Here is a 14,404-nt window from a genome sequence, read left to right on the forward strand (position 1 = left end):
CTGCATGATTAAATCAATGTCACTGTCATCAACCAAACATGCTCCTTTTGTAACTCTGAAGTTAAAACCATCAGCCAGCAGGGAATCCCATTGTTCTGGGATTTCCGGAAAATCCATTCAAACTGCCTCAAGACATAGTTTGCCCAATAAATATGACCACTTGGGCACTCCCACTTTGGTCCAGTTTGGAATCAGGCAGAAACTCTGTCTGATTCAGGCTTGACACCTCAGTACTGCTATCTGTGCCATGCAGCAACAGTCTAAGTCCATTCAACTCCCAGCCTTTCCCAAGATTTGAGCCTGGCTTCTGGAACTGGTACATATTTATTGCCCATTGCAAATCCTTTGTCTGCTACCACCTTTTGTATTTTAGTTCTTCCATGTGTGTGTGAGAGAGAGAGCTTTGCGTGTGTGTTAATTCTCCTTTTTAAAAACAAACCAATTTGGAACTCGCCTCTGGAGTTATTCCCAGCTAGAGTTACCCTGGCCCTCTCACTGCTTCGTACTGAGCTAAATTCATTTCCTCATTTAATTCAATTTGTGGGTAACTCCTGGGACCCTAGGTTGTTTTTTTTTTTTTAAATAAATTTTTATTAGACTTACAAAACACAGACAAACATAACACAAACCTTGCTAATCACAAATACAATCTTGCATTGCTAAAAATTAAAATGGAATTTAAACCTGAAATTTACCTACTAAATATAATTGATCACAAATTAGAGAAAACCCATGGTAGAATAATTTTTCATTTGATCACTGCAGCAAGGATTGTATTGGCACGAAAATGGAAAGAAGAAAACATCCCGGATGTAAAAGAATGGACAGAAAAAAATTACGAACTGGCCGAAATGGACAAATTGACTAGACTATTAAATGACGATAATATGGAGGACTTCTTTAGAGAATGAGAAAGCATGATAACTTTTCTGCATCAAGAAGAAAAGGAACTTTGTGTAGAAGGCTTCATAGATTAAAATACTTTTAAGTAATAGTAACTAACATGATAGAATAAAAAATGTTGATTAGAACTTAAGTTAACAAGTTAACAGAATGGCCATGAAGAAATATTAGGAAACTAGAGCCTTTCTTAGAAGCTTTTAGTAAGATGTAGCATACAGACAGTAGTAAACAAATAAATAGATAATAAGGATCACAAATGAAACGTTAAAGATTATTCCCATGTGCAAGATAGGAAGATATGTGTTTTATGTTGGATGAATAGATAGGGGTAGGAGTTGATTGTATGTTTAGTCAGTGTAGTGTGTCTTTGAAAGTTAGTCAGAATGATTTGAAATGTGAAGAAGAAAGAATGTATTAGTATGTGGAAGAGGGCAAGTGTAAGTGAAGAAAGTTTGTGTAGTAGAGTGAATAGATGAAAGGAATAGAGGAGAGAAGGATAAGAGAGAAAAGGGAAAGGATGGGAATGAGAGAAGTTGGTTTATGAAGATAATAGATTTTAATACTTAGAAGGTAAAGTACTTCATATATGGGACCCTAGGTTTTTGGAGCAGAAGTGAAGTAAAGAAAATCAGAAAAATATATACAGTAGCTAAAAACAAAATGAAGACAGAAGGTTAAAAACACACATCCCCAAAGAAAAGTTTCATAGGCTGCACCTGTAAGGTGGCTGTACCCCATATAACCTTTTCTTTCTGCTGTTCTACAGTCACTGGCCCTCATACCTACCTGCCGGACAAGAGCAAGTTGCAGTGAGACATAAAGGATAATTTGGTGGTCTTCAGGTGCCAAATCATGTGCTCTGCAAAACACAAATGTTGTTACACATTATGCTTTGCCACAAAGCTGACCATACAAGGAAATTACCCTAATAGTAGTGAAAGTCAGATATTATGGACAACCACAGTATACCAGACTTAGCAAGCATAAGAGACTATTCCTATGATTCGTGAATGGGAGCACTGAGGAAGACATGGGGCCTTTTCATGCTATGTAATTATAACCCTATCATTCCACTTTAACTGCCATGGCCCCATTGTATGGAATCATGGGATCTGCAGTTTAGGTAGAGGTATTTGGAATTCAGAAATGACTGAAGGCACACAACATACACACACACATTTAGAATTCTCAGCCAAAGAGTTTTACTGCCTCACTAAACTGCAAACATAGCATTCCCTAGGATGCAGCCACAGGATTTATAGTAGAATCACAGTGTTACAGCTGTGTAGTATGAAAGGACCCCTGGATTTAGATGTCTATTCTGCTTTAAAGCTCAATTTAGCTTTGGTCAACTCATTAGGAGCCCTGGTGGCGCAGTGGTTAAATGCCTGTACTGCAGCCATTCAATCAAAACCACAAGGTTGTGAGTTCAAGACCAGCAAAAGGGCCCAAGCTTGACTCAGGCTTGCATCCTTCCAAGGTCGCTAAAATGAGTACCCAGACTGTTGGGGGCAAATTAGCTTACTTGCTGTTCACCGCTATGATCTTTGGAATAGCGGTATATAAATAAAACAAATTATTATTAATTAATTAATTATATTCAGCACAGAAGGGAGCTCTTCTGGATCAGTCCAAAGGTCCATTCTGTCCACCACCCTTTTTCATATAAGGACCATCCTGATGGTTCAGGAAAGTTAACAAAGATATAATAAAAGTCTATATCACAACTGCTATCCCTTTCTGAAATCGGTCTTCTGTTCTATATTATGTTTTTAATATGGGGTTTCCATTTAGTTATTATGAGAAACTAGGGCGGGATACAAACCGCCGCTTTGCGGCGCTTCCCCGCCGCCACCGTTTGCTCTGCGTGGGAGCTGCAGCAGCCAAACCGCGCAGCTCCCGCGTGGAGCAAAAAAGAAGCTCCATTTCGGAGCTTCTTTTTGCGGCGCCTCTATGACGTCGCGAGGCGCCGCTGGCGCATTCACGACGTCATAGGCGCCGCGACACGTCTGGACGCTATGCGTCCAGTACGTAAAGATGGCGGCGCCCATGTGGAAGGGGCGCCGCCATCTTGTACGTATAGGATACGTACTAGGGTTAGGGGGGTGCGGAAGCACCGCCCCTTCCTAACCCTAGTACGTATCCTATACGTACTATATGGCGGTTTGTATCCCGCCCATGTTTAGAAAAGTTGACTACAACTCATAGAATCTCCTGACAGCATAGCCATTGGCTGGGGGATTCTGGGAGTTGTAATCTAAAACTCTGAGAGCTGAGAGCTCAGCAACATTTGCATCAATAATTAAGAAAGGCCAAAATGTGCAAAGTATCATAGTTGCCAACCAGGAGGAAGGGCAAGATGAAGAAATAAAAATAACTATGTTAGGAAATTTACTCAGCTTTCCCCAGGTTGATGCTGCTGATGAAGTCACTGGGGGTGTTCCCACTTTGCAGATAAAACGGATTATATTGGAGCGATTCTGATTCGGATTATGTTCTGGGAATAATTCAAATTTTTTCTATCGTTTCCATTACCAAAAGGGGCAAATTACCTCGATTCATTTAGACCCTGTTTTCGTTTCCATTTATTTTAAATCGCTTTATTTTAAAGCGGATTAACTTGCTCCCCGTTCCCATTTGTGTCCACAAGCTGTCAATCAAGTGCGTAGGTTTCAGACGTCACAAGTCTTTGGGGTTTTTTTTGGGGGGGGGGAGCCAATGAAAATCAGCTGCATCCAAAGCTCTTCCGTTGTGTTTCCCCAGACTAGAAGGAGGCTTGGCAAATCGAATCATGGAGGAGAAGGCAGCGGGCTTCATTATTGGGGAGAGAATCTTTGGGGACGAGAGAAGATAAGGCTCAATCACCCCCCCCCCCCCCAGATCCCTGGGCGTCCAGGCTCTCCATTCCCCAAAATCACTTTGCCTCCCCCATTGCTCCTTGGGCTGTTTGGAGGGCGATCAAGCAGGGATGTCCTGCAATACCCATCCCATAGTTCCTCTGGAAGGAGCCTCCTTTCCCAAAATCGCTTTGCCTCCCCCATTGCTCTGTGGGCTGTTTGGAGGGTGATAAAGCAGGCATGTACTGCAAAGCCCATCCCATAGTTCCTCTGGAAGGAGCCTCTTTCCCCAAAATCGCTTTGCCTCCCCCATTGCTCCTTGGGCTGTTTGGAGGGCGATCAAGCAGGGATGTCCTGCAATGCCTATCTCATAGTTCTTCTGGAAGGAGCCTCCCAAAATCGCTTTGTCTCCCCCATTGCTCCTTGGGCTGTTTGGAGGGTGATAAAGCAAGCATGTACTGCAAAGCCCATCCCATAGTTCCTCTGGAAGGAGCCTCCTTTCCCAAAATCGCTTTGCCTCCCCGATTGCTCCTTGGGCTGTCTGTGGGGCGATCAAGCAGGGATGTCCTGCAATGCTCATCCCATAGTTCCTCTGGAAGGAGCCTCCTTTCCCAAAATTGCTTTGCCTCCCCCATTGCTCCTTGGGCTGTTTGGAGGGTGATCAAGCAGGCATGTCCTGCAAAGCCCATCTGCTGCTCAGGCAGAGGTGAAAAAAGAAAAAAATAGTTTAAAATGGCGTTCAATGTCTCTCCTCACACATCGGTCTATGAATGAGGAGCAGAGGGGAGGTTGTAATCCACCGGGGTAAAGTCTATGCGAATTGAAGAAAATGGCACTGGCAAAGCCAAAAGAGAACAAAGAGGGTGACACCCCCAGGCCAGCCCTTTAGGCGCTGCTCCTCCCATCTCCAAGTTCCAGAATCAGACACCCTTTCGTTCCCATTCGGATACAGCGAATCGTACCCCACTTTCAAAAATAACTCGCGTTATAACCTATTTTTTAAAACCGAATTATAGGCTGATAATCCGGTTTAAACATTTTAATTCGATTCTAATTCGAGATGCTGTGGGAATGAATGAGGGGTAATGGAGATTAAATTCGAGCTTCAGTGGGAACGATGCACCTTAAATTCGGATCATGACCCACTTTATAGGTAAGTGGGAACGACCCCACTGATGATTTTAATAACCAGTAGAACCCAGACTGACTATGTGATGAATGTTGCTGTCCTTGAGCAAGCAGGGATCACCAGCATTGAGGCCATGCTATTGAGGACGCAGCTGCGCTGGGCAGGACACATTTCTAGGATGAAGGACCATCGCCTCCCAAAAATAGTATTCTATGGTGAACACCACGGGTCAGCGTAAGAGGGGCGCCCCAAAGAAGAGATACAAGGACTCCCTGAAACAACATCTCAGGCTTGGCCAAATTGATCACCAACAATGGTCCGCCCTGGCCTCGCATCTGGAGGCATGGAGACACACTATCCACGATGCTGCAGCCTTTTTCGAAAGCTCACGGCGAACGAGTCTTAAAGAGAAATGACAACACAGAAAGAACCACAACCCGGAAACATCACCCAAGGAGACTTTCCGCTGTGCTTTCTGCAACCGGACCTGTTTGTCCCGGATTGGCCTTTTTAGTCACCAACGCACTTGTACAAAGCGCGGGATAAGTCCTTCCTGAATCTTTGTTCGTGAAGCAAAGCCAGAGAGAGAGAACCCATAATCCTTAAAATTTGTTTCACATCAAGTTCCATGTTAAATGGACCAAACTTACAGATTTTCTGAAGTTTGCTGATCAGTCAACATATGTATAGGTGTCAAGTTAAGTCAACATTCACAGATGTGAATTCTTGAACAAAAATACAGAAGTCTACAATGGTTTTTCGTGGGAGGAGGGGCGACTTGACTGTAACTGACGGATGGGGTCCAAACTCTTACTACAGTCTATTTTACATTTTGGATCCATTAAGAAACACAGGTCCAGAACAGACAGGCCAAATGAAGTGGCTTCCAGTCACTTTGGAGGCATAGTGTTCAAACGATGCACACCTTCAAAGTGGACCAGAGCAAAAAGGAGCTGAGATAATTTGGCTCCTGGTGGCACAGGTTGGGTTCCGCGGCTGCAGCCCACTTTGGGAGCAGGCTATGCAGTCAGCACAGTCCCAACCTGCTTGCAGCCAGAGTGGACTCGGGCTGCTCTTTCGTACCCATCCGCTCTGTACCACAGTATGTTTAGTGACTATGATCAAGCATATTTATTGATATACCACAACAGGCTGACAGATAAACTGGCAAATATTATAAATAGCATTCTGTTGTCTGATTATTTAAAGAAAGGGCCTTGATCAAAGATGAGAGGAGTGGTGCTGAGGACTACTTAAGGGTATAAAGAATTTTCTTATATTCAGATCATTAGTCCATCTGGCCAACATGGTGTAGTGGTTTAAGTGCTGGATCACTCTGGAGAACAGAGTTCAAATTCTTGGACAATAAACTTTGGACAAGTCATACTCTCTCAGCCTCAGAGGATAGCATGAACAAACCTCCTCTGATCAAATCTTGCCAAGAAAACCCCATGATAGGTTCACATTAAGATCACTGTAAATTGGAAATTACTTGACGGCACACAGCAACAAATAAAATACCTCTAGTTCAGTAATGTCTAATTCAGACTGGGGCTGGGGCTGATAGAACACTTCAGATTTGTGAGAAATTCACAAATTGGCTGCCATAACAGGCATAACCAGAAACAAAACTCAATCTAGGTATGTTCATAATGGTATTGTGGCAGCCTTTATAGATGTGCACATCCCTAGCCTGAACAAGCTCAATCAGTCAAAGTTCATCTTTTCCAATAGGATACTGAAGATAGAGAAGCCCTGCCCTTCCATCTTTTCATCTAGTTTACTGGTCTTAATCTCTTCAATTACAGCCCTCAGCCATTGCAAAACCTCTGCCTACATGGTTGTGTCATGTTGCAACGGACATTTTTCTCACATGTATCACTTCTATCCAACCAGTTATTTATACTTCTGATTCTTTTATATAGCACTTGGGTGGTGGTGGTAGTTTTTATATCCAGTAACACAGGTTACCCTAACTACCCTAAAAGGCACCAGATCCTATCTAATCTCAGAAGCTAAGAAGGGTCAGCCCTGCTTAGTACTTGGGTGGGAGGCTGCTAACAGATTTCAGGCCCTGTAGGCTGCATTTCAGAGGAAGGAACTGGCAAAACCACCTCTGAGTATTCCTTGGCTAAGAAAACCTTATGAAATTCATGGGGTCAGCATAATTCGACATGCAACTTGAGGTTACATACATACACAACATCTTTATCAAATACCAATATTTATAGATGTGTCATCTTAAAGAAACATTAACAATATTAAATGGCAAGCAATATACCATTGTGTTCTTAGAAGTCTTTTATATTGTTAGCCAAAGAGATTCTCTATTCATTTTTAATCTACCCTTGGTGTAGTTATTGGTAATAGTCTACTTGCATATATAATCTTGTTGCACACTGCCAGTTTCAATTAAATTATCAACATCATATGAACATTTTAAAAATACTTACAATTTGTCCATGAAGAATATTCTCTCTAGTAAGTGTAGAGTGAAAGCTCCTATGTATAAAAAGTCTTTCCTTATAGGGAGCCAGCTCTCTGGTTTGTTTGTCTTCTGAGAAGTCAGATAATTAATCCTAAAATAAATCATGGATTATTCCTCTTCTTGTTGAGAGAACTTAGAGCCAGAGAGCCAGCTCCTGATGGGTTTGCATGTTAGGACCAACAAAACACAAGGTCCAGGGTTTATTTATCTACTCCCACTACATATGGGAGCAATTGATCAGCATGCAAGAGCACACTAGGTCAACTTTAACAAGCCTGTATTCTCTTGAATTCCAAATGGTTGTGATGTCCAAAAGAGGAAATTCCCTAGCATTGAGCCCTGGTAGTTGAAGCGGTGTCAAACTGCATTAATTCTGTAGTGCAGATACAGCCACTGTTAGTTCCATACAGGTGAGCAACAATTGCTGTGAGCAGCTCCAAGAAAGCACAGTTGAGAGAGCACTTTCTGAGGTCTCAGAGGAATGAGAATAATATGGGGCATGCTGGGCCCAAACTGCTTATGAGCTTATAATTCACTATGAGCACCTTGTGGAAGCCAACAGCAAGCTACCAGAATGCTGGAGGGCATTTATTGATTGATTGTGCATTTGATTGGAACAGGGAATCACAGCCGTTTCCTGCACCATTAGATTCTCAGATGAATGTGACAACTGGACAACCTCTCTTAGAACCCATTCCCACTATGATTTAAAGCGAATTGCTGATTGCTGTAAATTTGCCTTTCCCCATTGGAAACGGTTTCAGATGCGACAGTGATCGCTTGGAATTGCTTGGAAGTGAGACACATCCAAAAAACCCTGCTCTTTTCAAACACTAGGGTTTTTTTTTTGGCAGTTCTTTTGAAAGCATGTTCAACAAGTGTGAACGATGGATCTGAATCGCATCCTGCCAAAGTTACACTCACTGGGAGCTGGCCTCAGTTGCTTTTGGAAAATCACCTCTCCACCATCCTCCACTGCCTCACCCGAGCAGGAGACCGTGCATCCCACTGATCAAATGCTTGCTCACCCAACGACATCTGCAGCTGCCTTGGCCATGGAGCAGAGTGACTTCATTAACTCTGCCAACTACTTTGTCAATCAGGTGGATGTCGCAGGAAGGGTGGTTGAGAGGGTGGACCGTCCTTCCCTCCCACTGGTGCTCATCTGGTGCCCAGCAGACAGCCCTGGGAATCCCTCTATCGACCTCAGCCTAGGCTGGACACCACTTCCCTCCCTCCTTTCCGGCATGGCTGTTTCTGTCCCTACTTCCGCCTCGGGACACCTCTGGGTTCTGACAGTGTGGGATTTGGGCCCCAGAGAGTGCTGGGGGGGGTTGCCTTCTCTCTCTCCTGGCCTCCCCGCATCTCCCCAGAGTGGAAGCCTGGGCTGGGAGGGCTGGAGGAACCATGGCCTTCCAGGGCAGAGCCCAGTGGAGGATTACCCTCATAGCCAAAGGACCATTTTGAGCATTCCTTGCCCCACTTCCCAGGCTCTGCCTCCTAAAGCCCTTCTTTGATGGGACTGGAGTTCAACCATATGTGGAGTGGGGGGTTACAAGCCTGGCAAACCTGGTCCCCTATGAGCACAAAGGAACTAGTGGGAACTACATAGTCTAATGTCTAAATTTGCTTCCATAGTGGGAACTAAGCATCAGCCTCGATCGATTCAGTCATCCATTGTCAACACAATTCGCAAACTAGTTTAAATGGTAAGTGGGAATGAGGTCTTAGACAAAAGGCATGTCAAGATCATTGCACACACACACAGAAATCTGTTTCCTACCTTGTCGTTGCTATGTGCCTCCAAGTCATTTTTGACTTATGGTGACCCTAAATCATAAGTGTTTCTTGGCAAGTTTCCTCAGAGCATATTTGCCATCACCATTCTCTGAGGCTGAAAGAGTATGACTTGCCCAAGTTCACCCAGTGGGTTTTTATGCTCAAGCGGGGATTCGAACCCTGGTCTTGTAGTCCAACAGTCAAACCACTACACCATGCTTGAATGAGCCTAGTACCTTTTATAACCAAAGCATGTGCTCTGCCACTGAGTGACACTTCCATACATACCTGGTCCTGTTTCTGCCCAGATAGCTTCTCTTGCTCATATCCTCACAGGACTGGAGTGTGGTGACTAGTGTTCATTCAACTTTCAAAATATCATGGAAAATTGTCTCACTTTGTCATGAGGATGCTCTTGGCTAGTTTATCCTATCTCCTTTCTGTTTTCCAGCCTGCAGACACCACATTACAAAACTCCCTCCACCATTCATATGGTCATCCACCTACCTTGAACCTAGGCAACATGTTTCCTCCTGTCTTTATCACTCAGCAACCATAATTAAAACTGAACTTGTCACTCATCACCATACCCACAAGTTGTGCATTTCTATGGCTATTCATACAGTCTGATTATAAAGGTTTCCCCAGGGCAGCAGTTCATTCCATGAGTCTGAGGAAGTAGACCAAGTCTACACAAGTTTATGCTACATTTTTTGCTCGGTTAGTCCCAAAAGTGCCACAAGATCCCTTTGCAAAAAAACAACAACCCACAGTTAAAGATATTTTTCAAGTTCCAGTTTCAGACTGGAACAAAGTCTAGAGTCTCCAGACTTCAGTTTTTAAATACAGCAATTATAAGGTAAAATATATCTGCCTGGCGACAAAGTTCAAAATCACAAGACTACCACTAAGTGTGCCCTGTTCTTAGAGCCTGACAGTCTAATATTTCTTGTGAATGTTCCTAAATCTTGGATAGGCTCACACAGATCTAGTGATACCTTTAGATAATGTGCTCCAAGCTATTTAGGGGTTTAAAGGTCAAAAGCAATGCTCTGAATTGGCCACAAAAATGAATAATCAATCAATGTAACAAATGAAGTACAGATGTAATAGGATCCAATAACCTATCCCCCACAATTGGGCTAGCTGTTACATTCTTACCTGGTGCAGCTTTTGCACAATCTTAAATGGGACCGGGGGGGCGGGGGGCTTTAAGAGCATGCTTCAGTAATCTAATCCAAAAATTTACAACATGTATTTTGTGTATTTTGGTTGGCCAATAAAGGTATCCCTACTTTGTGGATTTTTGATGTTGCTATAATTTGCTACAGGCCAACACAGCTACCCCTGAATATGTTTTCTGGACTAGCATGAGTCACCATGGCTAGCTAAATTTTCTGAATTAAAAAGATCAGTTACAAAGCATCAAATGGGTCTGCAAACCGATTCGTTCAGAAAAAGCAGGCCTCAGGTTATGATCTGGAGAGCTGCTGGCAATTCAGGTAGACTAAGCATATGGACAAATAGCTGATCTGATATAAGGCAGTATTGGTATTACAAATCATGGACAATCGTGCTTCTTTCACATCACCTTCAACTATGTCAAGATCTATGTGTCAGTCTCCAGCCAAGGTACTGCTTCAGTGTTACTAGGCTGTTCTGATTCTGGGAGACATCCGTATGTTCAAGATACAGTACAAGGACCTTCTAGCCAAACTCTCACAACACCCCCTGATGGCTAACAGTGGGCATCTATGACACTCAATTAGCAATCCATCAGCTTCCCAGCTAGAGTTAAGATATCAAGGAAACAAGCCATGGCCAGCGGGGAAAGGTCAAAAGGCTAAAAATAAATACAGTTTAAGAGTAATACGGGACAGCAATTACATCTAAATAGCACAGTAACGAAGATATTACATCTGAGTCTAGGAATGTGTGTCACTTAAAGCCAAATCCCCCCTCAAGAAGGAACTATGCCAAAACGACACATTCATATACTCCAGGTTGTTGCATGAAAAGGAGATGAACTTATTTAAACATAGTTCAGCTTTGTATTTTATTATTCCTTAGTTTATTATAAGACAACAATTGACAACTATTAATTTAAATTAATATATATGTCATCTTATTTTAGTCAAATATATCTAATCCCATTGTATTTTATGCATTGTGTTTTCTCGTATTTTACCATTTTTACTGCTAATTGTTTTGATATAGTCAATTGACTAATCAATAAACTTTAACTAACTAACTACTCCAGATTGGCACACAGGGAAGCCCCAACAACATTTATTGACTGCAAAAGCAGAAACCGTTTTTTCCTTACCATATATTTATTTCTCATAAGCACCAAAACCTGGTTTGGGAAATCATCAGAAACTTAACACTTATTGTAAAGCACAGGAAGAATTTGGGGTTGATATGAAGAAACAAACCAACAGCAGCAACAACAAAACTCTCAATACAGTTCCTCTCACCTTTCCAGTGTCCTGAGTGCTTTCCGATGCACGTCGTTTTGTGTGCTTTTCAAGGTAGCTGCAATAAAAGAAACAAAAACATAACAGTTTTGTAAACATTTAGACATGAAAAATTGCACACACACACTTTTTGGGGGATCATAAGCTCTGAAGCAGCACTACACACATATAGGAATGCGGAATGTGAGAAGCATAAGCAAGGGGAAGCTAGAAATAGTAAAAAAAAAAAAAGGAAACAGAAAGCATAAACATAGCAATACAAGGAGAAACAAAGACATAGGATGTAATACACAGAAGAGTTATATAAAAGAGATGGGAAAAAATGCATGTCACATGGAATGAAGAACCATACAGAGACAAACCCCAAAATTTTAAAAGCAAGGTGGAAGCTATAATACGAGAAACTGGGAATATCCCAATTGAAGTACTACAGTGCATACAGACAGTATCAACTGTACGGTTAACTAATATATGTCAACAAACATGGAAAGCAAAATGTTAGCCAACACACTGGAAACAATCAATATACATGCCCATCCACAAAAAAGGAGAAACAAAAGACTGCACAAACAATAGGACCATAACACTGCTTCCCATACGAACAAAATTAAGGGCAAAATGCTGCAGCATAGATCCAATCATACATGGACAGAGGTGCAAGCAGGGTTCAGGGAAGGTAAGGGGACTAGGGACTATATCACTAACATACAATGGATAATGGAACATATAAAAGAATTTCAGAAAAAAAAATCACTATATGTTCAATTCATAGACTACAGCTAAGCATTTGACTGCATAGATGATGAAAAGCTATGTATGGTTCTAAAGGCATGGGAGTGCCAATCAACAACCACCACCATCATCTATTACGATCAACAGATCCAATAGAAAACTCGAACACGAAATTAAAAACAACATCCAAAAGGAATAAAGCTGCTCTGATAACCTTTAGGGCTGAAGGGCGGGTTATAAATACCATAAATAAAAATAATAGTAAATAATAAATAGCACAGTAAAAACAATAAGATGATTACTATAAGATGTATCTAAAACACATAGAGAGCTCTAATCCTCATTGCCTCTGAAAGAAATTTAACAATAGCCAGTGTTACATTTGGGGACTTATCCTCCACCAAGAAACAGATATGAAATTGGGCAGAACATCCAACAAATTTTCTCAGTAGTGGAATAATCAGATCCAGGCACACCTCACTGTAAAAGCTACAGGACCAAAAAATATACTTAACTGGCTCAACTTCCATATTATTATTAGGGAAGTGCCACTACACCTGATAGTCCTGATGAGAAATCTGTACTTAAATCAAGAGGCTAATATGGAGAAACAGAATGGTTCCCAATTGACAAAGGGGTCAGGCAAAACAGCATTCTGTCAATCTATCTGTACAATTTGTATGCAGAAAATATCGTGTAAAGAGCAGGTTTAGAGTTAGAAGAAGGAGAAGTAAAGATAAGAGGAAGGAACATCAACAATCTAAGATACGCAGGTGACAGCATACTACCAGAAGATAACATCATAGAATTGGAACAATTACTAAGAACGGTCAAGGAAGAAAGTGCAAAGGCAGACCTGCTGTGGAATATTAAAAAAATTAAAATAATGACCATGGAGAATCTTCATAAATTCTACCTAGACAACAAGGAAATCAATATAGTTAAAGAGTTCCCATACCTTGTTTCAAACTTTGAAAAGAATGGAGACTGCAGTAAAGAAATCAGAAGAAGACTAAGTATGGGAAAGGCAGTGATGACAGAACTAGATAAGATCCTAAAGAGTAAGGATATACAACTCAGCACTAAAGTTACCATAACATCGTTCCAGTCATTGTATTCCCCATCACCTTGTATAGATGTGAGACTGGGACAATGAAGAAAGAGGATAGGAAGAAAATCAACTCGTTTGAGATGTGGTGCTGGAGAAGAGTGCTGAGGATACTTTAGACCCGTGATGGCGAACCTATGGCACGCATGCCATGGGTGGCACGCGACGCCATTTCGCCAGGCACGGGGTGAGGGAGAAGGCGGAACGGGCATGCGCATGCCCGTTCCGCCTCCTCCCTGCCATTTCTGGGCCTCCCGCTGACTCTGAGACAGCGGGAAGCCAGAAAATGGCACCTGGCAGAATGAGACAGTGCGCACGTGCGTCTGTCTCCTCCTTCCAGCCTCCTTCCCCTCGGCCTCCCTTCGCTCTGCGCTAAAGGGCTCCATGGAGCCCTTTAGCACGGAGCGAAGAGCTGAAGGAAAGGGCGCTGGGACACGTTCCCAGCCTTCTTCCCCTCTGCCTCCCTTCGCTCTGCGCTAAAGGTCTCCATGGAGCCCTTTAGCACGGAGTGAAGGGCCGAAGGGAAGGGCCTGGGACAGGTGCCCAGTCCCCTTCTCCTCGGCCTCCCTTTCCTCGGAGCAAATGGATCCCTTGGAGCTGTCCTCCGAGGACTGTTTGCCGGCCTCTGACAGCCCCAAAGGGACTCTCAGAGGCCGGCAAACCTCGGAGGACAGCAAACCTCTTGGAGGCCGGTAAATGCCGGGGGGGGGGGGGAGCGAAAAGGGGGACAGACGCTCTGCCCCCTGGGGGCAGGAGCTTCGCCCCTGACACCTAGCCCCCATCCTGGGGGTAGAAGCCCCGCCCCTGGCACGCGAACTAAAAAAGGTTCGCCATCACTGCTTTAGACAGCCAAAAAGACAAACAAATGGGTCCTTGAACAGATCAAGCTGGAACTATCCCTGGAAGCCAAGATGATTAAACTGAATCTGTCATACTTTAGCCACATCATGA

At 42.9% G+C, this 14,404-nt stretch overlaps 1 protein-coding gene across 3 annotated transcripts in view; it reads right to left on the minus strand.

Annotated features, from left to right (window-relative positions):
* TTC7A (tetratricopeptide repeat domain 7A) overlaps positions 1-14,404 on the minus strand; it is a 317,709-nt gene that overhangs the window by 179,955 nt on the left and 123,350 nt on the right. For all 3 annotated transcript variants that reach the window (XM_089529137.1, XM_089529136.1, XM_089529135.1), the window contains exons 13-14: positions 11,614-11,671; positions 1,690-1,762 (exon numbers count right to left, since the gene is read on the minus strand). In XM_089529137.1, the coding sequence (XP_089385263.1) occupies positions 1,690-1,762; positions 11,614-11,671 (131 nt within the window). The remainder of the gene's footprint in view (positions 1-1,689; positions 1,763-11,613; positions 11,672-14,404) is intronic.

This window comes from Sceloporus occidentalis, unplaced genomic scaffold (assembly GCF_023333645.1).
Source record: "Sceloporus occidentalis isolate IW3139 unplaced genomic scaffold, rSceOcc1.0.p SCAF_6, whole genome shotgun sequence".
NCBI lineage: Eukaryota > Metazoa > Chordata > Lepidosauria > Squamata > Phrynosomatidae > Sceloporus > Sceloporus occidentalis.